This window comes from Coregonus lavaretus (assembly GCF_964263955.1).
Source record: "Coregonus lavaretus genome assembly, chromosome: 12".
Classification (NCBI taxonomy): domain Eukaryota; kingdom Metazoa; phylum Chordata; class Actinopteri; order Salmoniformes; family Salmonidae; genus Coregonus; species Coregonus lavaretus.
This window is the reverse complement of record NC_139999.1, coordinates 29427053-29450321: the sequence shown is the minus strand read 5'-3', so window position 1 is coordinate 29450321 and position 23269 is coordinate 29427053. Positions and strand designations below refer to the sequence as shown.

The 23269-nt window shown below is 43.9% G+C and overlaps 1 protein-coding gene across 1 annotated transcript; it reads right to left on the bottom strand.

Annotated features, from left to right (window-relative positions):
- Window positions 1–7396: 7396 nt before the first annotated feature.
- Window positions 7397–16616, bottom strand: epha8 (eph receptor A8; the record flags this gene model as incomplete). The annotated part of the gene is made up of 15 exons (XM_084173613.1): window positions 7397–7524; window positions 7759–7917; window positions 8532–8722; window positions 8845–8994; window positions 9148–9357; window positions 10429–10490; window positions 10658–10843; window positions 11263–11388; window positions 11673–11740; window positions 13181–13277; window positions 14010–14172; window positions 14485–14609; window positions 14855–15265; window positions 15488–15643; window positions 16580–16616. 15 exons carry the CDS (start codon window positions 16614–16616, stop codon window positions 7410–7412), a joined length of 2256 nt encoding a protein of 751 aa, XP_084029739.1. The 3' UTR covers window positions 7397–7409.
- Between the last annotated feature and the right edge of the window lie 6653 nt (window positions 16617–23269).

The following is a 23269-nucleotide window of genomic DNA, read 5'->3' as shown; positions in this document are numbered from 1 at the left end:
ACCTTATAGCAATTTAGCAATTTTCCCTTTTAGACTCAATACCTACTGCTAGAGATGGCAGCCGGCAGAATGACAAAGCCCATTCATTTTTAATGGAAGAAAAGTGTCCCGCGCCAAACTCAGCAAATCATCAGTGGCATTTGACCAACTGAGAAAACAACGTACAGTGTCATAATAAAGTTAATGGTAATCTGAATGAGTTCATGTGATTTTGTTCTGCACAAATATTAGAATTATTGGACATGGCCAACGGGTTAGCGCTTCAGTCGCTTATCATAGAGTAAATATTTAGAGAGCAATTACTATTTATTTCTGGGCAAGCATTCTGTACTAGATAGATACAGTAACCTACAGCTTACATCCTAGCCGTCAAGACCGTGTTTACAGTATAGGCTCTTACAGAGAGGGTGAGTGACAGAACGTCTTGGTGTACGGAAAGTATTGACTGATGCTGTACTACAAGCCTGATCTCACCTCCTCCTGTACCTAGGACACTGTCAGGAAATACAAAGGCCTCAGCACTGTGTACATACAAAAGTTGATGTGTTCATTTTTATATTTAAATGTAAATTTATATATGTATATTTACACTGTCAGGCTCTGTGTACCTCATGCATATACCATTAGGTCATGAATGCATAATATGTCTGTTTGTGTATAATGGTGCATATCTCTTTTCCTTCTGTCCTGCGAAGACTGTTAGTCCTGTTAGAAGTTGCCCATAGTCACAGATCTAGGATCAGTTTATCTTCCCAGATCACTAAACTTAACCATTATGCCTGGAGATCTGCAAAACTGATCTTAGTTCATTGTTTGAGGGCAACCTCTTCTTCTGAGAGAGAGAAACACATTTATTTTTTTATTTACATTTTTATTTATTTAACTAGGCAAGTCAGTTAAAAACAAATTCTTATTTACAATGACGGCCTACACCGGCCAAACCCGGATGACACTGGGCCAATTGTGCGCCGCCCTATGGGACTCCCAATCACGGCCGGTTGTGATACTGCCTGGAATCAAACCAGGGGGTCTGTAGTGACGCCTCAAGCACTGAGATGCAGTGCCTTAGACCACTGCGCCACTCGGGAGCCCAGTGGAGAGAGGAGAGGGGAGAGAGGGAGAGAGACTTCTCCTTGATGGGCGTCACTTCTAACAGTGAGTCATTGGGTTGTTTACTATGCAGAGAAAACTGCTTAAAGAAAGCCTTTTTAAGAGGAGATGGAGACATGATGAACTAAAACTGAACTGGTGGAGGGCTTTAACAATATGTGAGTTATTTTTATTTCTCCCCTTTGCTCTGGTGGTGTATCAATCCCATTCTGAATGTGGTGACTATTCAATTCAATCTAGTGTTGCAGTCTTTAAACAGTGACACTGATGCAGCCAACAAAGTCTCTCGTAGTTGTACTCACGCTGCTATAATCCTCGACCATTGCTATTCGAACTTCTGGGATGGTTATAAGGCCCTCCCCCGGCCTTCTTTCGGCAAATCTGACCACGACTCCATTTTGCTCCTCCGTTCCTATAGGCAGAAACTCAAACAGGAAGTACCCGTGCTAAGGACTATTCAACGCTGGTCTGACCAATCGGAATCCACGCTTCAAGATTGTTTTGATTACGCGGACTGGGATATGTTCCGGGTAGCTTGCGAAAAATAATTTAGACGAATACACTGAAATGGTGACTGAGTTTATCAGGAAGTGTATAGGTGATGTTGTGCCCACTGTGACTATTAAAACCTACCCTAACCAGAAACCGTGGATAGATGGCAGCATTCGCGCAAAACTTAAAGCGCGAACCACCACATTTAACCATGGCAAGGTGACTGGGAATATGGCAGAATACAAACAGTGTAGCTACTCACTCCGCAAGGCAATTAAACTGGCAAAATATCAGTATAGACACAAAGTGGAGTCGCAATTCAACGGCTCAGACACGAGATGTATGTGGCAGGGTCTACAGACAATCACAGACTACAAAAGGAAAACCAGCCAGGTCGCCGACACCGACGTCTCGCTTCCAGACAAGTTAAACACCTTCTTCACCCGCTTTGAGGATAACACAGTGCCACCGACGAGGCCCACTACCAAGGACTGTGGCCTCTCCTTCTCCGTGGCCGACGTGAGTAAGACATTTAAGCATGTTAACCCCTGCAAGGCTGCCAGCCCAGATGGCATCCCTAGCCACGTCCTCAGAGCATGCGCAGACCAGCTGGCTGGTGTGTTTATGGACATATTCAATCTCTCCCTTTCCCAGTCTGCTGTTCCCACATGCTTCAAGATGGCCACCATTGTTCCTGTACCCAAGAAAGCAAAGGTAATCGCCCCGTAGCACTCACCTCTGTCATCATGAAGTGCTTTGAGAGACTAGTCAAGGATCATATCACCTCTACCTTACCTGTCACCCTAGACCCACTTCAATTTGCTTACCGCCCCAATAGATCCACAGACGATGCAATCACCATCACACTGCACACTGCCCTATCCCATCTGGACAAGAGGAATCCCTATGTATGAATGCTATTCATTGACTATAGCTCAGCATTCAACACCATAGTACCCTCCAAGCTCATCATTAAGCTTGAGGCCCTGGGTCTGAACCCCGCCCTGTGTAACTGGGTCCTGGACTTCCTGACGGGCCGCCCCCAGGTGGTGAAGGTAGGAAACAACATCTCCACTTCGCTGATCCTCAACACTGGGGCCCCACAAGGGTGCGTGCTCAGCCCCCTCCTGTACTCCCTGTTCACCCATGACTGCGTGGCCAAGCACGCCTCCAACTCAATCATCAAGTTTGCAGACGACACAACAGTAGTAGGCTTGATTACCAACAATGACGAGACCACCTACAGGGAGGAGGTGAGGGCTCTGGGAGTGTGGTGCCAGGACAATAACCTCTCACTCAACGTCAACAAAACAAAGGAGATGATCGTTGACTTCAGGAAACAGCAGAGGGTGCACCCCCCTATCCACATTGACGGGACTGCAGTGGAGAAGGTGGAAAGCTTCAAGTTCCTTGGCGTACACATCACCGACAAACTGAAATGGTCCACCCATGCAGACAGTGTAGTGAAGAAGGCGCAACAGAGCCTCTTCAACCTCAGGAGGCTGAAGAAATTCAGCTTGGCACCTAAAAACCTCACAAACTTGAGAGCATCCTGTCGGACTGTATCATCGCCTGGTATGGCAACTGCACCGCCCGCAACCGCAGGGCTCTCCAGAGGGAGGTGCGGTCTGCCGAACGCATTACCGGGGGCAAACTACCCGCCCTCCAAGACACCTACAGCACCCAATGTCACAGGAAGGCCAAAAAGATCATCAAGGACATCAACCACCCGAGCCACTGCCTGTTCACCCCGCTATCATCCAGAAGGCGAGGTCAGTACAGGTGCATCAAAGCTGGGACCAAGAGAATGAAAAACAGCTTCTATCTCAAGGCCATCAGACTGTTAAATAGCCATCACTAGCATATTAGAGGCTGCTGCTGCTGCCTATTGAAATCACTGGTCACTTTAAGAAAGGTAACACTAGTCACTTTAATAATGTTTACATATCTTGCACTACTCATCTCATATGTATATACTGCATTCTATTCTATAATATTATACTGTATCTTAGTCCATGCTGCTCTGTCATTGCTTGTCCATATATGTATATATTCTTAAATTCCATTCCTTGTGTATTGGGTATATGTTGTGAAATTGTTAGATATTACTGTTAGATAATGTATGTGACAAATAAAATTAGATTTTGTATTTGATTTGATTTAGTCAGTTAGGTATTTAATAGGGGTGTAACGATCCATCTACTACATCGATGTATCGATTTATAATCCTATGATCCAACTACATCGATCTGTGCTCAGCGAGTTGGCCTTTTGGACAACATATATCGATCTAACATCGTTTTAAAATGTAATAAATCGATTGTATCGATACTAGGAAATAATCCATTGGATTTAAGCACGTCAGACTTTATATGGATGTTTTTTCTTAGCACTTTTAATGATAAAGGCTTTAAACATTACTCGATTCAGTCTGCCTATCCTTGACGTCATCGCGCCAACAGCAGCGCAAAGACAACAAAACATAGCATGGCGGACGACAGAGGAGAAGCCGACGAGCGAGAAATTATCAAGCCACCATTGCGGTCCTTACAAGAAACAGGAATCTAGGAAACTTCACCTGCACTGTCCAGTATCCAGGTATTTATTTCAGTCACACTGGTTGAATTTTTGGCTAAAAGGTTACTGAATCGATTTCAAGTCACTGAATCGTTTCGGATCGTATCGTTCTAAATGAACCAATATCGTCCTTGAATCGTATCGACAACCACGAATCGTGATACAAATCGAATCGTTGTTAAAACGAATCGTTACACCCCTAGTATTTAAATATAGAAGGTAGACATGATTCTTCCAATTTTCAGAATAAGACTGAGATGGAGGCATCAGTAGGAGCTGAGTGCAGTTATTGAAGTGGTAGGAGATTCACATCCTGACCTTCTACCTTTAAGCCTCTCAGCACTCTATCATGTACTGCCTGAACTGTCTCAATCTCCCCATCTGTCTTCAGATGTCAGACAAGGCTACTGCAGCAGCCAATTAGCACAACAGCTAACCCACAATCACACCGTGCTGCCAAAGACACATACCTTGACAATAACATCTGAAACAACCAGCTAACAATACACAGTATTGTACAGTCCCTTCTGGCTCTGTGTCTTGGCAAACATAATTGGTTCTTGGATGTGCTGCATTGACAGCAGCACATTAGGATACACAGTAATCTATATTTAGTGTTGCATTGTTCCAAGGTTGGTCACAAAGACTTCATTATATAGTGGATGAAATTTACATTGAATGCTTGCGCATTTTAATGAATCTGCATTGTTGACAGGCAGTTTTACATTAAATGCTTGAGGATTATAATGAATCTCTATTGTTGGCAGTTTCGTTTGCGATGAGGACCTGGGTATTAGCGATAACAAACAGCAAATACACTCCCGTCATGACTCATGGCCCACTCTGTGTGTCGCCCCTTCCGAGAAGTCAACCAGGGGACAGTGTAGAACACTCACAGTCATAATGAGTGGGAGGGGCACTGCGTCATCATGGGGATGGGTCAGCGACTGATAATTGGGCGTGGGACTCCATGGTAACAAAGCACACGGCCGTATTAATGAGATTAATAGTGTTCTGTTCAGTCTCATTTCACCAAGGAGAGGATTAGCTCCATACAGCTCTCCCGAAGGTAAACGAGAGGACAATTACTCAGACACCCTGACCAAGATCCAACACTGATATTTTTTTTTTTCTTTCTGTGGTTGAAATTAAGTTTCAGGGCAAAGAGAAGCACAGACGCACTCAGCAACAACAAGTCAAGCAGTCAGTCTGTTGTTTCCGACCTGCAAACAGGTTTTGTTCAAGCAGTCCCAGTCAGATCAAAGCATTTAGAACCACAATGTTGTGATTTTGCCACGTTGTAGGGGCTCGATTCAATCCGTACCACCGAAGTTATAGCGCAATTGAAATGTAAAGGTCATTTCCGATAGAGCCGATTTACGCAGCCCTAGGTTCAAGTGAAATGGTTTAAAACGTACCTCAATCCAGGGATGGAAGGTGTAATTTCAAGGTCACACCCCGGCTCAACCCTAACCCTAGCCATTACCATAACTCTAACCCTATTCATTACCCTAATCCTAAACCTAAGGCCGAGATTCAATACGATCGCGGGTTATAGGCATTGCAGCTTTTAACTGCAATGTTGGTGGGGATCCCTTTCACGGTAAACGCTGCATGTCAGATCAATTGGAAATAGCCTTTAAAAGCTGCTATAACCCACAATCGGATTGAATCTTGGCCTAACCGCTTCACATCTACATCTCTCCATTACCATAACCCCAACCCTGTTGTGTTAAATGAATTTAATTAATTCCTAGATTAGTCATGGTGTTGTGTTCCGAATCGCAATGTGTAAAATTCTGCAACATCCCAGGCGAGACAGGTCAGTTGTTGTGTTAAACCCGTTTTATTCATTCCCAGATCAGTCATTGTAGTGGACTCTATCAGCATTGAGCTATGCATACAGAAGTGTATCGCTGTTTCAGTCACACACACACACAGATTTTTTTTCTTTATTGTGTCATCATGGAATATTTGCACATTTTATGATTCAACATTAGAAACAAGGATGATCCATCAATCTTTGCAAAAAGCCTTTGTCTTTTTAATTTAGTTTGACAGCAAATAGACCTAATTTCAGACAGACGTGAGTAAATCCAGTTGTATTGCTGTGACTGTAGGTATGTAATGGTATAGACAAACTGAAAGATTAATCTAACAAAACATACTTTGATAAAATATGGAATTTCTATATTTTTTGAAAGCATCTCAAGAAAGATCCGGAAACATTTGTAAAATGACACCATAGTTATGCAATGCATATTCAGGGAATATGAGGTTCTTCTCTAATAAAAAGAGACACGACCACCAAGTATAGTCCTACAGAGGTGCACAAGAAAAGCATTCTCTTGATTGCACAGGGAAACTAGGACCATAAATAATATTGTTTTCAGGGTATTTAGATAAAAACATTCCACATACAGAACTTTCCCTATTCTTAGTTTTTTCCTTCTAACCACCACAGAGTCAAAACAGTGACAAATCACAATAAGTCATCATCCATACAGATTTTCTACAGTAGTTGTGCGCTACGCAGCTGTAACAGGGAGAGAACACAATGCTTCTCTCCCATGGTCATTCAAAGGTTTATGTGTGAGTTTGTCTCTCTTGTTGAAACTGGTCTCCTCCTCGATTGAGGAGACTTGGGACTTCTGGTGAGTCAACTGGGTTGTTGCTGTTTGTCCACTGTCAGGTGCAGGGTCTTCTTGTGCCATGTCAGTTTTGGGGCCATGGGCCAGTTCTCAGGGGAACCATAGGAGACTATGTGCTTGGGGACACAGCTCAATGCTCCAGCCCCTGTCAGTCTCTCTCTTACTGTATGCTAGGTTATCACTCAGATCCATTATAACATACTCTTCTGATAAATTCATAAAATCTCTCTTTGTATACAACAAAATGTAAATTGTCTGTGGAGATTAAGGCAGTCCATCCATTTTTACAAACAAGACATAGAACTCACAAAGCATTTCTGAATAGGAAAAACAAAGATGAAAATGTCCCATGGGCTTGATAGGCTACTGTACTCGAGTCCCTTCATATCCGTGCTCTGGAAGTTTCAATCTCTCAAAGAAGAAGTCTTGAAAAGTTCACCAGAATGTCACCCAGACACTCCTCTTATAGTTTCTCTGATAGCCATAGATCTATATCTATTCCCAGGAACTTCCACTAGGCCTCAGAAGCCTGGGGCTAGATTTGACATTCGGCTGGCTGGTGAAGCTTGGAGGCTGAAGTTACACGTGCACTGAGGGCACACTCCTGTTGAGCACCTGAACACGCATTAGCTGTACACTGGTCATGATCTTCTTCTGGTGGCCCATCAGTGTCACCCCCAGCCTGTGGATATCCCTGTAGGACACAGAGATGGAACAAAGTCACACACACATCAGTGATCACATGCATTAACACACATCAGATATGATAAACACACAGACGTGTGACAGATATGTGACAGACCAAGTTACTGTTAAGCACTTTATGGCAACTGCATCCATGCCATTTGGATAATGTGATTAGAGTGTGATGTTGTGAGAGTAGGACTGGAGTGTGGTGTCAATGTGAAGCTGTGGCCTGGCCCCTTACCCTTGGTTCATGCCTATGACGTGGCCCAAGGTCAGGTAGCCTCCTACAGCAAAGTGGTCCTTGTATCGGCCCATCTTGATGGTATCCAGCCACTCATCCACAGAACTACAGCTGCTGAAGTCTGGGATACTTCTGTCCATCATGGGAGGTGTGCCTAACCTGGGGGCGAGAGAGAGAGCGAGAGAAAAGGGAGAGGGTAGGCATAAAGAAAGAGAGAGATGAAAAAAAGGTATTGAAATGCACTAGCAGCTAAGGCAGAAAATCAATAGCAGTTAAAATGATAGAGAATAGGTGGCTGCTCTGATTGCAGGATGGCTGGTTTGGCTAGATTAATTCAGGGAGAAATCCTTAACACCCCCTTCTTCCCTCCATCTCCCATTTTTCCCCCTGACATGCACCAGGGATCCGGGACCCGGGATCTGAACGGAGCGATTTAACACGGGTCCAACTCTAGCTTCAGCCGTTATTCTCTCTGCTCTCTGATTCCCAAAACGATCAATGTCAATATCACAGGCAGGCTCTTATTTAACAGAGAGCGCGTCTATCAGAGATGAGCTTATTGGAAAACGAACACGGCCGTTCCTTGCTCCCCTAAGGCAACCCGTCTCCCTCGCATCAGCTGGGGAAGTTTGAGGGAAACTTTGGGCTGTAACTTTATCCCACAGCTCATGTTTGACAGATGAACTGAGAGTGGATTTGCAACCTGTTGTCCAGACAATGCCTCCCAAGCAATCTGTATTGCCCAGGCGATGGTGGCCTAGCAGTCTACTCACCTGCACAGTGTGTCCATGGTCTTAAGGTTCTCCGGGTTACGGATAAGCTTGTCTAGAACTGTAACAATCTGGCAGAAGCGAGGCCTCTCGTTGCGGTCCTTCTGCCAGCAGTCCAGCATGAGAGTGTGTAGAGCACCTGGACAACTCATTGGAGCAGGCAGCCTGTAGCCCTCCTCTACTGACTTTATCACCTACACACACACACACACACACACACACACACACACACACACACACACACACACACAGGTATCATTACACACACATACAGTACATGTGTTTTTGTGTGTGTGTGTGTGTCCACTCCACTTACATCTCGGTTGGTGAGGTTCCAGTATGGCCTCTCCCCGTATGACATGACCTCCCACATGACCACACCGTAGCTCCACACGTCACTGGATGAGGAGAACTTCCTGTAGGCGATGGCCTCCGGCGCCGTCCAGCGGATCGGAATCTTACCACCCTGAAAGGAACAGCACCACACTAGAGCCGACACTGGCATTTCACCACGGAATAGAAAACAGAACCTGAACTAGAGAACTAGGGCTACAACAGTATTAGAACCTAGTGCATATTAGAGTTTTAGAATTGAGCTATCATTAGAGTGTGAACTCACACTGGTGGTGTATGCTGCGTCGGGGTCGTCCTCCAGGACTCTGGACAGGCCAAAGTCAGACACCTTACACACCAGGTTGCTGTTGACCAGGATGTTACGAGCTGCCAGGTCGCGGTGGATGTAGCCCAGGTCTGCCAGGTAGGTCATACCCGCCGCAATGCCACGCAGCACGCCCACCAACTGGATTATAGTGAACTGACCATCATGTCTCTGAGAGGAGGAGGGGGAAAGAGGAGTAGAATGGGGTTGAGATGGAGAGAGAGAGAGATTGTAGTATTCGTTACAGGCATATTGATTGAGATTTCTGATGTCAAGTCTTTCAAAAACAATTTAAAAATGTGTTCACAGGAGAAAGTAAGTGAGGGAATCTGATAGAAAGAGGGAAAGTATGTGAAAAAGAGAATAAATCCATATCAAGCATTATTTTATTTATATAGCACATTTCAGACATGGAATGCAATGCAATGTGCTTCACAGGAAAATATACTGAACAAAAATATAAACGCAACATGCAACAATTTCAAAATTTTACTGAGTATGAGGAAATCAATCAATTGAAATAAATAAATTAGGCCCTAATCTATGGATTTCACGTGACTGGGAATACAGATATGCATCTGTTGGTCACAGATACCTTAAAAAAAAAAAAATGTCCTCACAATGGACCTCAGGATTTCGTCACGGTATTTTTGTGCATTCAAATTGCCATCGATAAAATGCAATTGTGGTCGTTGTCCGTAGATTATGCCTGCCCATACCATAATCCCACCGCCACCATGGGACACTCTGTTCAAAACGTTGACATCAGCAAAACTCTCGCCCACACGACGCCATACACTGCGTTTGTGAGGCTGGTTGGACGTACTGCCAAATTTTCTAAACAACATTCAACAATTCTCTGGCAACAGCTCTGGTGGACATTCCTGCAGTCAGCATGCCAATTGCATGCTCCCTCAAAACCTCTGTGGCATTGTGTTGTGTGACAAAACTGCACATTTTATTGTCCCCAGCACAAGGTGCACCTGTGTAATGATCATGCCGTTTAATCAGCTTCTTGATATGCCACACCTGTCAGGGTGATGGATTATCTTGGCAAATGAGAAATGCTCACTAACAGGGACGTAAACAAATTTGTGCATAACATTTTAGAGAAATAAGCTTTTTGTGCATATGGAAAATTTCTGGGATAATTCATTTCAGCTCATGAGACATGGGACGAACACTTTACATGTTGTGTTTATATTTTTGTTCAGTATATATAAAAACATTAAAGCAACAAACCCTCAGGAAAGAGTCCAGAGATCCATTCTCCATGTACTCAGTGATGATCATGACTGGTTTACCTGGAGTAAGGGAGTGAGGGGGAGGGAGTGAGGCAGGAAGCATTATTCCACAGTAATTTACACGAGGTAACTTACTTATTGCATTTAATTGAATTTAGCTGAAAATAAATTGAATTGCACCAAACTGAAAATGGAGTTGAATCAAATCAAAACAATTGGAATCTTACTGCGTGTGACCACTCCCTCCAGGTGGATGATGTTAGGGTGGTCAAACTGGGCCATGATTGATGCCTCGGCCAGGAATTCCCTCCTCTGCTTGTCACTGTATCCTGCCTTCAGCGTCTTCAGAGCCACCGGAATGTCTCTCTTCCCTGGGAGACGCATCCGCCCGTAACACACCTCCCCAAACTCACCTGGAGACACACACACATAAACACACACACAAACACACAATTCAGGTTGATATACAGTATATGCCTCCCTGACCACATTATAGACTGATGTATCCTTTGATTGAAAAATTAATTAGAACAAAAACAAAAATATATATATACGGTATATTTCTCCTTTGTGCTTTGAAAAGTCCCAGAACACGTCATTACATGTCTTCCCCTTTCCTCTTCTGTGTCTTAACAACAACTACCATTCTAAAGGTCATTGTTAACAGACCTGATTATGACGCCTGTGTGTTGCCATGTCCTGCTGTGCCAATATGATGTTAGTATTCCCGGTGTGTTTGATTGATAGCCCCATGCAACGCTCTGATTCCACCGTGCCATCCCTCTCCGCTGCACACCGCAGCATTTACCTCAGCCAATGATTTTCAGTTTACCTGAGCCAATGATTTTCTCCAGTTTGATCCTGGAAGCTTCAATTTCTCTGGCAAACTCATGGACGGCCTGGCAGGGGTCCTCGTAGGTGTGTGGGTCGATGTAGAAACGTGCGTCGGGGAATGACACTAAAATAAACAACATTAGCATCTGGTCACATACCACTGGATGGAAACAATATGCTACATGAGAGAGAGCAAGAGCGAGAGAATATTTAAAAAAAATAATGTGAACTTGGAAACCCACATAAGCTTTGAAAATATCTCTCAGAGAGAGAGAATTTCTACCTGAAAAAATCTGAATGAAAAGGGAAGTGAACTATGTACACTGAGGATGAACATTATTACCACTGGAGTGAAGACATATAATAATAGAAATATAATAATATACTAGTAATAATAATACAACGCACCATGGCCATTCTGGTAATGCATCTTCTCCTCATCAGAGTCCTGGAAGGCCTTGCTATAGCCACAGTGTCTGTATCACAAACACACAGAAACATTTAAATGTCACTATGGGTAGGACAATGGTAGGGATATGTTGTGATGCTGCATTCTACTTTCTATTTCCAAGTCTTCTCTGCTGTGTGGTTTATATAGAGCATCACGTTGTCTGTCAAAACTCTTCAGTCTCATCATGGCAGTTAATTCACACTAAAAGGCCTTTTAAAAATGTAAGTCTTCAGAATAGTTTAGAGTCACACGGGGATACACACTTCTCACTGTTTTCCACTCTTTTTAGCTTCCCATTCCAAATGAGCTTGGCTTGAAAACGTTAACATGCATTGCAGATGGAAATAATTAAACGCAATGAATTAATTATTTGTGGAAGAGTTGTAGACCTCAGAAGAGGGAATTGAAGGAGAGGGATACGTAAAAAACAATTGCATTGTTACTTAACCAAAATGAATCGCCATTATAATTAAACTCACTGTTTAGGACACTGAGGTATAATAAGAACTGGAGACTGTGTCCAAAATGTCCGCCCGTTGTTTTTAAGGTAATCTACTTACGTTCACGTACGCCGATTCACGGACCGTCTACTGTATATCCGAGTTGCATCCGGTTTATACGGACCAACATCACATGTGCATTAGCACTCAGTGCGCACAGGGAGCGGCATGAGCAGTGACAACGTCATTACGTCATCCAAAAATATGGCAGATATTGGATGAATATAAAATGTTAATACTGTATCTTCGGCTGTGAGTGATAAAAAAAAAAAGATTGGCCTCAATTATTATTTGAATAATTCAATGGATGTTTTGTGCACAAAGGTGATGACTAAAGTGCCTTATTAGGAAATTGTCTTTCTGGGCCGGGCGTCAGTTAAACTGCAGTACAGAAGCAAAACTGTAGGAGCAGTCGAAACCTTGCTTCTAGACCGGAACCCTGGCCCCTTGGTTTAGAATTACAAAACTCAGCTGGGTCTGAACATTACCTATGCAGAAACTCTGTGAGATGACTTGACTTTCCACTGTAAACGCAGGCTGTAATCTAGAGTGAGAACTACTCTGTACTAATTAAAACCATTAGTGGAACAACGTTAGAGAGATTTTCTCCTTGGTTTCCTGTATGATGGACATATCACAGTGCTGTGGGGCTTTGAGGTTGCAGACAGACACACCATGGAAACAGTTACCGTAGCATAAGAGCCTATCGGGTTTAGAGGTGATCCTATGGATTTCAATGCATATGGGTATAGGACATCACAGGCAGATAAAGAACAACAAAAAATACTAATATAAATATTAACCCTACTATAAATTAATCCTATGGAGACGATGGTAACATTTACTTGAACCCTCGTTGAGGTAGTGTAAAAAAATATCCCACATACGTATATGAATGACGTAGAGTCAGAGAGGACTCATCCACATCACGGGTAGTGGTGTAGTGTAAGAAAGGGTTGCCTTGCCGTTTCCTGCAGATGACGATGGCCAGGAAGGTGACCAGGCCAGAGACCAGAACCATACAGATCCAGATGATGGTCATAGTGTCGTAGCGCAGAGGAACTGGACACACAACAACACAAACAGTTAGTGTGAGAGTGGGAGAGTGAGAGAGAGACAGTGTTTGTGAGAATGTGTGTGAGAGAGTGACATTGAGAGAGAGAGAGAGAGAGAGAGAGAGAGAGAGAGAGAGAGAGAGAGAGAGAGAGAGAGAGAGAAGACAGTGTGTGTGAGTGTGTGTGTGTTAAAATGCGGAACCTGTGTGTGTGAGCGTGAGCGTGCGTGTATGTGTGTGTGTGTGTTCAGTGCTCTTTGAGGCTTGGATCAGCAGCAGATTTCCTGACAGGGGTGACCCTCACACAAAGCACAGATCAATAACATTAAGGGATTGTCTGAAGACTTCCTGGTCCCACCGACACTCATGGCTCTTTAACCAGTATCATGCTGTATAATCTGGGTTAACATACACTAACTCCCCTGTGGCTGACAGGTTTACACAGTAGTCCACATATCTACCAACAGACACTTTTATCAAGCCTCTCTATAGTTACTAGGAATGTGTACAAATACTTGTGCATTGCTGGGTGGGACCAGGTGGGTCGTGCATCGCTGGGTGGGACCAGGTGGGTTGTGCATCGCTGGGTGGGACCAGGTGGGTTGTGCATCACTCAGATAGGTGGTGTTGGGTGAGGTGAGTTGGCACCCATAGAAAACAATGCACTTTGAAACCTTAGTGTTTTGTTATTGTTTTATTGATGGTCACTGCTCCATGGTGCTCCTCTCTCATTATCTTACTTGCTTTCCCGGTCTGGATCTCCACGTTCTGGCTGAAGCGTCCGCAGCCTGCCGAGGTTCTGGCCCGGACCTGGAAGATGTACCTGGTACCGGGCTTCAGGCCAGACACCCGGGCCGTGGTCCCCTTGGCCTTCAGGGTGGAGTAACTCTGCTGCTCCTTATCCTGGTGGAGGGGAGGGGTTAAGGAGGAGGAGAGGAGGGGAGGGGAGGGGAGGAAGGGGGAGCACAGGAGAGATGTGAAAAAGGCTGTCTATACAAAGCTGTGTTTACATTTCTGACTAACATCCACCTTAGCAGTAACCCCAGGAGTTTGGCCAGATTAAGACACCAACACAGCAGCCACACTAATGCAGAACAACACAGCACCGGTACCACACCGGCGCTTCCAGGCTTACCCACACGCTCACTGCCACTGTCACTTTCACCTATCAGCCCAGATCAGCCCCCACACACACACAGTATTTATCTACTGTACCTTCTCGTAGTATTTGATGTCATACTCCAGTATGACTCCGTTGGGCTGGTCTGGTTCGTGCCACAGCAGAGTGACACTATTCTGACTTGCGTTCTCTTGGCGTATCGCAATTACCTGGGAGGGGGCTGAACAGGAAGCAAGAAACAGGAAGTACACAGACACATAAATGAACAGAGAACCAGAACAGACAGGGCAGCGCTATTTGTACACAGCAATACAATCCAATAGAGATCATATAGGATAATGTAACCTACTGTAGCTGTTGAGATGTCGTTTTTAATTCTAAGTAAACTGTATTTCTTTGATTCACATGTAAATGAACCTTCATGCCTAAAATGTTATGTAATAAATCCATACAGGTATCCCCTACCTGCCTGGTTCGTAGTGATGTTGACAGAGGAGAAGGGCAGCGGCTCGTTGCTCAGGTGAGTCACTGCATTCATCGCTAGGATACGGAAGGTGTAGTTGGCGTGGGCAACCAGGTTTAGAACAGTCACCCAGGGTTCGGTCAGAGAGCTCCGCCGGGGAACAAACCGCACCGGTACCACACCCGCGCGCTCCACTGTCCCTCCACCCCCTCCTCCCACCCCCCCTCCCCCACCGGTTGTCCCCATCCCTGCTGTACAGTCCTCACACTGTCCCCCCTCCCCAGAACACTTCTGACAGAGCACACTGTACAGCAGGTCACTGCGACCCCCAGAGTCCAGCGGTCGCCCCCACTCCAGATTCACTGACGTCCCGTTAACTGATGATATCACGTTTACTGGAGCTGTTGGGGGGCCTGAGGAGAGGAGAGATATAAAAAGAGAGGGAAGAGAATAATTAGAAGGGAGGAGAGAGAGAAAGAGGTGTATATTTCAAGTTTTCATGTATTTCTTTCCTGCCTAGCACCTGAAAAAGTGGAATGTGCTTCTATTTCACCCAGGTCATTCAGAGAGATAGGTGCAGGGTGCAGCATGTATGGGTGTTGTGTATGGGTGTTCTGTGTGTGTGTGTGACGTACGTGTGCAGGGTGCAGCAAGGGGGTCGATGGGGGCTCTGTAATGGCTGGAGTCACAGGGGCAGGAGAGGGCAGCTCTGGTCTCTGAGTGGCTTTGTAGAGGACACTTTCCACACAACCCATCACCTGCTACTGGCTTATAGAAACCCACCTCACACGCTGCATGGGGGAGAGAGGAGGAGGGGAGAGGGGTGGAAAGAGGGGAGAAGAGAGCGCGCGCGAGAGAGAGAGAGAGAGAGAGAGAGAGAGAGAGAGAGAGAGAGAGAGAGAGAGAGAGAGAGAGAGATGATATTCAATTTGAAAATATGAACTTGAATACCCACATAAGCTTTGAAAATATCAGCTTTGGTCTACCACACTATTTCTAGAGCAACCCCAACAGTCAATACGTAATTGGAACCCTGCATAGAAGCACTGTCTTGAGAGAAGGGGGAGAAGAAAGTTAGACTTTTTCACACACACATTTGGGCCAAAGAGGCTGTGCACTGTTGATACTCCCGTAGGGAACATTAGAATCTAGACCACGTTTCAACCTTATTCAGCACACATACTACATATTCACTTTCAACTCTGCACTGATGAATAATACAGGCTCCTCTGATAAATATATTCTCTTTAGAATGCAGAAACGGTATATGGAGCTGTGGAAACAGAAACTTTCTAATATATCTGGCAACATCATGGGTTCATCTTAACTGCCTCCTCAGTAAAAAATTAAAAAGGTTTTCCAAAATGTCTCTTCTAGGTTAAGGATGACCTTCCTATAACCTCATTTTGACAATTGGCTCCAAAAAATAGAAAGAAATAGATCAAAATGTGTATTACACATAAAAATGTAAACACTTCGGTAGTATAGTTGTATTGTACAGCACTCAATGTTGTTGATGATATTTTGTTATGCCTTTCCATAATTTATGAGTCTCTAAATACGTCTTCAATTTCCAATGAACCATGACATGTAAGTGTGTCAGTAGCATATTGATAGTGTATACCATCTGGATACACACGCACTCACACTGATGCACGCACACACAGACACACACACATACAGACACACACTGTCTAGATCACAATCATATCGCACCTCTCTCTCACCGTCAGTGTCCCCCAAGGAACCAGAAACGATTTCCATTTGCAATATTTATCCCAGACTGTTTTCACTCCTCCGTTTTATCTCATTAATCCCTCCATCCCTTTATGTTTTTTGTGAAGCTCCTGAGTTGAAAAGCAGGTCAGGATAAACAAGGAGGGAGGCTGCTGGCACTTTGAAGTCTCTGACAGATTTACCAGCTAGCACACTCAGCACACACACACACACACACACACACACACACACACACACACACACACACACACACACACACACACACACACACACACACACACACACACACACACACACACACACACACACACACACACGCACATGCACACACACACACATGAACACACACACACACGCACACATGCACACACACACACACACACACACACACGCAATGCACACACACACAAACACACACACACACATGCACATGCACACACACACACATGAACACGCAATGCACACACACAAACACACATGCACACACACACACACACATGCATACACATACATGCACACATGCACACACACACATGCATACACACACACATGCACACACACTTGTGTAACTTGGTGACACACACACAGATAAAGGAGAATTGAAAGGAGGACTGGTGTGGGTGACCCCTGATGACCTTTCAATCCTGACTCACTTTGGTCTGGCACTCTGAATAGAGTGAGGAAATGAGAGAGAGAAGAGGAAGAGAGGGAGAACGAGAATGGAGAGACTAGAGACAGCGCACTGTGTGTGTGTGTGTGCACGCGTGTGTGTATTGTTTGGCATGTCAGAGCTGTCAGCCCAGTGCTGCCGATGCAGGAGTATTTGCATTACAATGAATCTTAATGGCTGTGTGCTGGCTTTGTGTGCTGACCTTGATTTATTCTCAGTATAAGTGGGTAAATAAACAACACGGTATAGAAAGAGGAGTTGGAAAAGCAAATCACAGACTTGAGGATACTGAGTCACCTGGTCTTCTGGCAAAAGGTCATAGACTGCTTACTGACATACTGTACATAGCTTTAAACAACATTGAGTTAGTCAAAAGCTGGTGTGGCCAAACTCAAGCAATTTAGCCAGGCACATGTACATGCACACTTTCGAGTTCTCTTCAGGGACCAAACAGCGGTAATTAATAAGCAGGTAAGACTGCCATGCTGGTAGGAGTGATGGATGATTGTGTCAGTAAAGTCATGTGGAAATGGGCCACTGGTGTCTGGTGTGAATCTGTCCAAACTCCAAACTCCTAGATGAGGCCTGTGTCCCACTCTCTGAGTTACACATCTGACCCCATGCTTGAGGCTTTAGCATGATACACTACACCCTCTACAGCTCTGGCCACAAGTACTATATTGCACTATATGGAATGGAGAGTCATTTGAAATACAGACATAGTCTCAAATGAGATGTCCCACTTTCAATTTAGATAAGCCTTATTGATTCAATGACTGAATGTGTCTAGGTACTGCTCAGAGCCAAATGACTGTGGACAGCGGAATGGATGGAGGGATGGATTGTTGAGGAGTGATAGAGAATGGATGGATGGGATTGTTTTCCCTCAATGGGGGTCAGTAAAGGACAAAGAAGCTGTGATCATTTCATTAAAACACAACCATTGCACTCATACATTAATATAACAGGAGACAGCACAAGAACATTCTGAAGGTATTCTATTTGAAGGTAGACTGGACTGTAGAAAATAAATTGGGTGTCTTATTTAACGAAATCTCAGTCAATTTTATCAATATCATTTAATTGAAAAAATTGTCACAGTAACTGTGCCCTGATATTATACAGTAGGCTAATTGTTTCAATGCTTTATCATTTGGAATAAACATTAGACCTTAGACCAGGTAGAATTACAGCATATACTGTACATGCAGGTGGTAAAATTGCATTCTGGGTGGAAAACAAAACCAACAGTATTAAAACAGTCCATTAATACTGTATACTATATGCTGATGTTAGAAGCAATCGGGGCAGCAGTACTCTGACACCAGAGCATGACTTCATTTCACCAAGAGCTTTGCATTCCCCTGAAGAGAAATGACACATCTGAAATTGTCCAAGTGGAAAATATTTGTTTATCCCAGAGGCTGAAATATGACCAGACTATATCTTTAGAATCACTTTCCCAGCTAATTAAATGTCCTAAGTACAAAAAACAGAAACACAATAAAACCAACAACTTAGAAAAAGGAGGAAAGAGAGAAAAAAAATTCTTTAAATGGCAACACAATTTTCAAAGAGTGAGAAATGAACAGACATAATCTGATGCACAGGCCAGGAGAGTAGGCTACAGTAATTGCTGATAATAACCCATCCGATAACTCCTGCTTTCCCAGTAGGTTTAAATCAATGGCATTGATAAAGTCATCACAAAAAGAGTGCTACACAGATCTAAACGTGTTTTCCTTTGAAAACGCCTCGTAATTACAAATAAAACTAGACCAATGCATGGTGGGTAATGAGCATTAAACTGGTGTTAATTATCCGATTGAATGGCTGTCACCATCCAACCGTGTCTGATGGAACAGAGTGGAGAGAGAGAGGGGAGAGGGGTAGAAGACCGAGAGAGTGATACAAAGAGAGAGGTGAGGACAGTCAGAAAGAAAGGAGCGAGAGAGGTATACAAGGAAGAAGAGGAGAGAGAGAGAGAGAGAGAGAGAGAGAGAGAGAGAGAGAGAGAGAGAGAGAGAGAGAGAGAGGAGAACGGCAGATGTGTGAGAGAGAGCAGAGAGAGAGAGAGAGAGAGAGAGAGAGAGAGAGAGAGAGAGAGAGAGAGAGAGAGAGAGAGAGAGAGGAACTGGCTAGTTTCAATACCTCACAAACAAAAGGAGACCTTCAAAGAAATGTAGGGAGAGAGTAGACTAATGCCGGAGGCACACAGCAGGCAAATAAGAGAGGGAGAGAGAGAGAGAAAGCGAGAGAGGAGCCTTTGTCTCCTCTTTTGAGTCCGTTTCATGACTCGCTGTGAAGCATCAGAGAGGAAATTAATCAAGTGTTTTTGATTATTTATTTAATTCAAAAGGACAAGGTGGGCTGTGAGAGATGAAACAAAGACAATAAGCATGTACTTGTCACAGCTTCCTCTACTGAGCATATAAAGTTATATAATATTTATTAAGTCATTTTCATTCAATTTGACAGTCTTTGACAAACAGTCTGAGTCCAGAGCAGTCCAGTCTAACTAGACATTCAGGGTGAAATGGATGTCCATAAAGGGCAATGTGTACCTGTTGCAACCCAACCTTGTTTGGAAATAGAGCTACAGAGAATATTCAAAGTGATATAGTGACAGTGGCTGTCAAAATGTCACCCTCTATTTCTTTGATGATAGTGGGTGACTCACTTGTCCCCTGCTCTCCAAGTGTGATACAAATACAGCTCCATCGATCACATTTCAGCACACGCTCACACATGCCATTTCAACAGGCAGGGGTCTGAAAGAGGAGACAGCTCCTGTGCTCCCATCAGTTTAACTCAACACAGTAAAAACAGAGCAGGAAATCATTGCATAAAGTCCTCTAACTCCCCCCAGACCCAGGCTGGCTGGCAGTGTCTCAGTGTCTCAGTGATCTCTTGTATCATGTTTTTATACTGTCATCTTTGATAGCTGTTGAATTCAGGGCTGGACTTGGGTGGGCAGTATTGCTTTGGCCAGAGGTGGCACACACATCATTAATAATTTACCCACCACCAACCGCTCTTCATAACCAGTGTGTGTGCGTGTCCATCCTTTAATACGAGATATATTGAATCCAGACAGACAGAGACCTAGACCGACAGAGTATTAAACATTAATAACATGGACTTCACTGTCAGAGAACAACGGGTCTTTGTGTTTGTGTGTGTGTCTGCACTCTGAGTAAGCCCTGTTGCTTTGTGCCATGATCTGAAAGCCTATAGCTGTCCGTACCTGCTGTTGAGATACGTTCCTGACCAATCAGAATGGAGATTGGGGGGAAGTTTAAGTGACACAACGCTGCCTCCTCTGGTCCAGATATGATTAATTATGTTATTGCTGCTTTCTCTCCACCCTCTCTCCCTCTCTCCCTCTCTCCTCCTCTCCCCCACCTCACTCACACTGCCTATGTCACAATGGCCCAGCAGTGAGGCTTTAAATCTCCTCATCCCAGTTTAAAATGTTGGCCATAAAAAAAGCATCACACTTCTAACAATGAGGACCAGACTAACAAACAAAGACGGCTAATTAGTCCTGGCAAAATAACAACGTTCCCAACCATGACACACACACACACACGCACACGCACAAACACACGGACACACACACACCCACCCTCCCAATGCCCCCTTCTCTCCTCTTGCTGCTAGCAGCTGCTGTGGTTATCAGTGAGAATAGTGATTTTTGTTGTTGCTGTTTTTGTTTTCTTGTTTTGCACAACCCAATCTGTCCAATGGGGGAATGCGCAAATTGCTATTGGCATGTCTGTGATTGTATGTATGTGTCCGTGTAAGTGTGTATTTGAGAGTGTATTTGAGAGAGGGTGAGAGTGTGTGTTTGTTTGGCTGTGTGTTTGTGTGAGTGAGTTTAGAGTTGAGAGTTGAATAGTTCCAACCAAACTAATGGTATTTGATAGGTTTATGATTAAATAATGACAATTAATTGATTAAATAATCATTTCCTTCCTGGGAGTTCACATGGAGGCGGAACACAGTTTGTATCGTGATGAAAGACTCTCTCCAAGGAGATGTTGACAGCTACTTGAGATAATGAGATCATACTGTATGTGTGTGTGTGTCTGTGTGGGTGTGTGTGTGTGTGTGTGTGTGTGTGTGTGTGTGTGTAATCCCCTGCATGTGCATCAGAGTGTGTTTTCCTGCCCTGAGGGTATCACTGTGTGTGTGGGAGTTTGAGTGGCCTTGTTTTGTTTAACTCAAAACAGAACCACTGCTGATGATCACGAGTTGTTTACACGCTCACAGAAGGACACATCTAATTTGACGAGTTCATATTCCATTTCTCAGGAGATTTTTTCAATTTGGGCTCGTATCATCTCAACTCTGCATTCCCCCTCCAGTTAATTTCGACAGTGATTATAACTATATGATACACTCAAGTGGACCTGAGCCAGAGAGTAATGAAGTTCTCACCTAATTATCTTTCTCTCTATCTATTACCTCATCTTAATGATCAGGTTTTAGGCACTGGAAATACGACAACCATGATTATATCAGCCATGTATCTAATGTCCTCGTTCAGATTTTAGGGTAAAGTGAAAATCATAACAGATCGAACTAGTTTCCCAGTCTGGTCTCAGAGCAAAACATATTATATTTGTGGTCCTCTGTACCTCAATTGGTAGAGCATGGCGCTTGTAACGCCAGCGTAGTGGGTTCGATCCCCGGGACCACCCATACGTAAAAATGTATGCACACATGACTGTAAGTCGCTTTGGATAAAAGCGTCTGCTAAATGGCATATTATATTATTATTATTATATTTAACAAAAATCTGTGCACTCCATTTAGTATGATATGTTACTTTACGATATGTTACTTTACGTTAGGTTACATTACCTTGAACAGACGTGACATAGTACACGTAAATCCGGGACACTCAAATTAGTATGATATGTTACGTTTGGTATGGACAGTAGGTTACTCAAGGCTAAAACAAAAGGAGGCTGGTTGGTTGTGGTGGATGAGTGGGCGTATAATGCAAATGTCTAGCAACCCAAAGGTTGAGTGTTCGAATCTCATCATGGACAACTTTAGCATTTTAGCTAATTAACAACGTAGCATATCATACTTAAGCAATCGAACGTAGCATATCATACTAAAGCAGTCGAACGTAGCATATCATTCTAAATGGGTCAATTGCAATCAAGACGTAAGATACTATACGTCGTACAATTCGTATTGTACGACCGCTATTACATTGGTAGGCCAACCTAACGTAAAGTAACATATCATACTAAATGGAGTGGCATGAATTTTTGTAAAATACAATACGGTTTCCTCTGAGACCAAGTCCAATTTGAAGTCCAATTGATCCTAACCTTAATATACAAATAGAGGTTCTATTGTTCATCAGATCTGAAGATATTGCCACATTTGTCAGTTCTATCCTTTCTGTCAAGTATCAAGTGACTACTTCTACAACAGTATGTGTGTAGTAGTGTAGTCATAGTGTAGTAGTGCACCTCTGATGTCCCTCTCCCAGCTGACTGTCAGGTGTTCCCCTCTGGAAGGACCCCAGGGACCCAGAGGTGCTTCACGTGCTCCACCTTGACACCCTGTCAGAGCAGGGCACACACAGCCCTTTGCCTGCTGTCTGACTGACTTGAACGTGTGAGTGTATCTATGTGTGTGCTTTTGTGGATGTATGCGTGTGCATGAGAGAGAGAAAGAAAGAGAGAGGGGAGGGAGGGAGATGTTGACACGCCAGTGAAAGGACAGGCAATATGAAAGGCCCCCTCCAGGGTGATTTGATCGTCTTTGTTTGATGAATTTAATAAATAATAAATGCATTATTAAATCCTCGTTGTCAACTCGCAGGGCCTTTCTGTGATATTTTCTACAGCGGCACATTGACAGATAATGATCACAATATGTGGCCAAGTGTCATACTGTCTCCCTCTTTCTCTCCTTTCTCTTTCCTTTTCTTTCTACCACACCCTCACTCTCTCTCCCTCTCTTCCTTTTCTTTCTACCACAC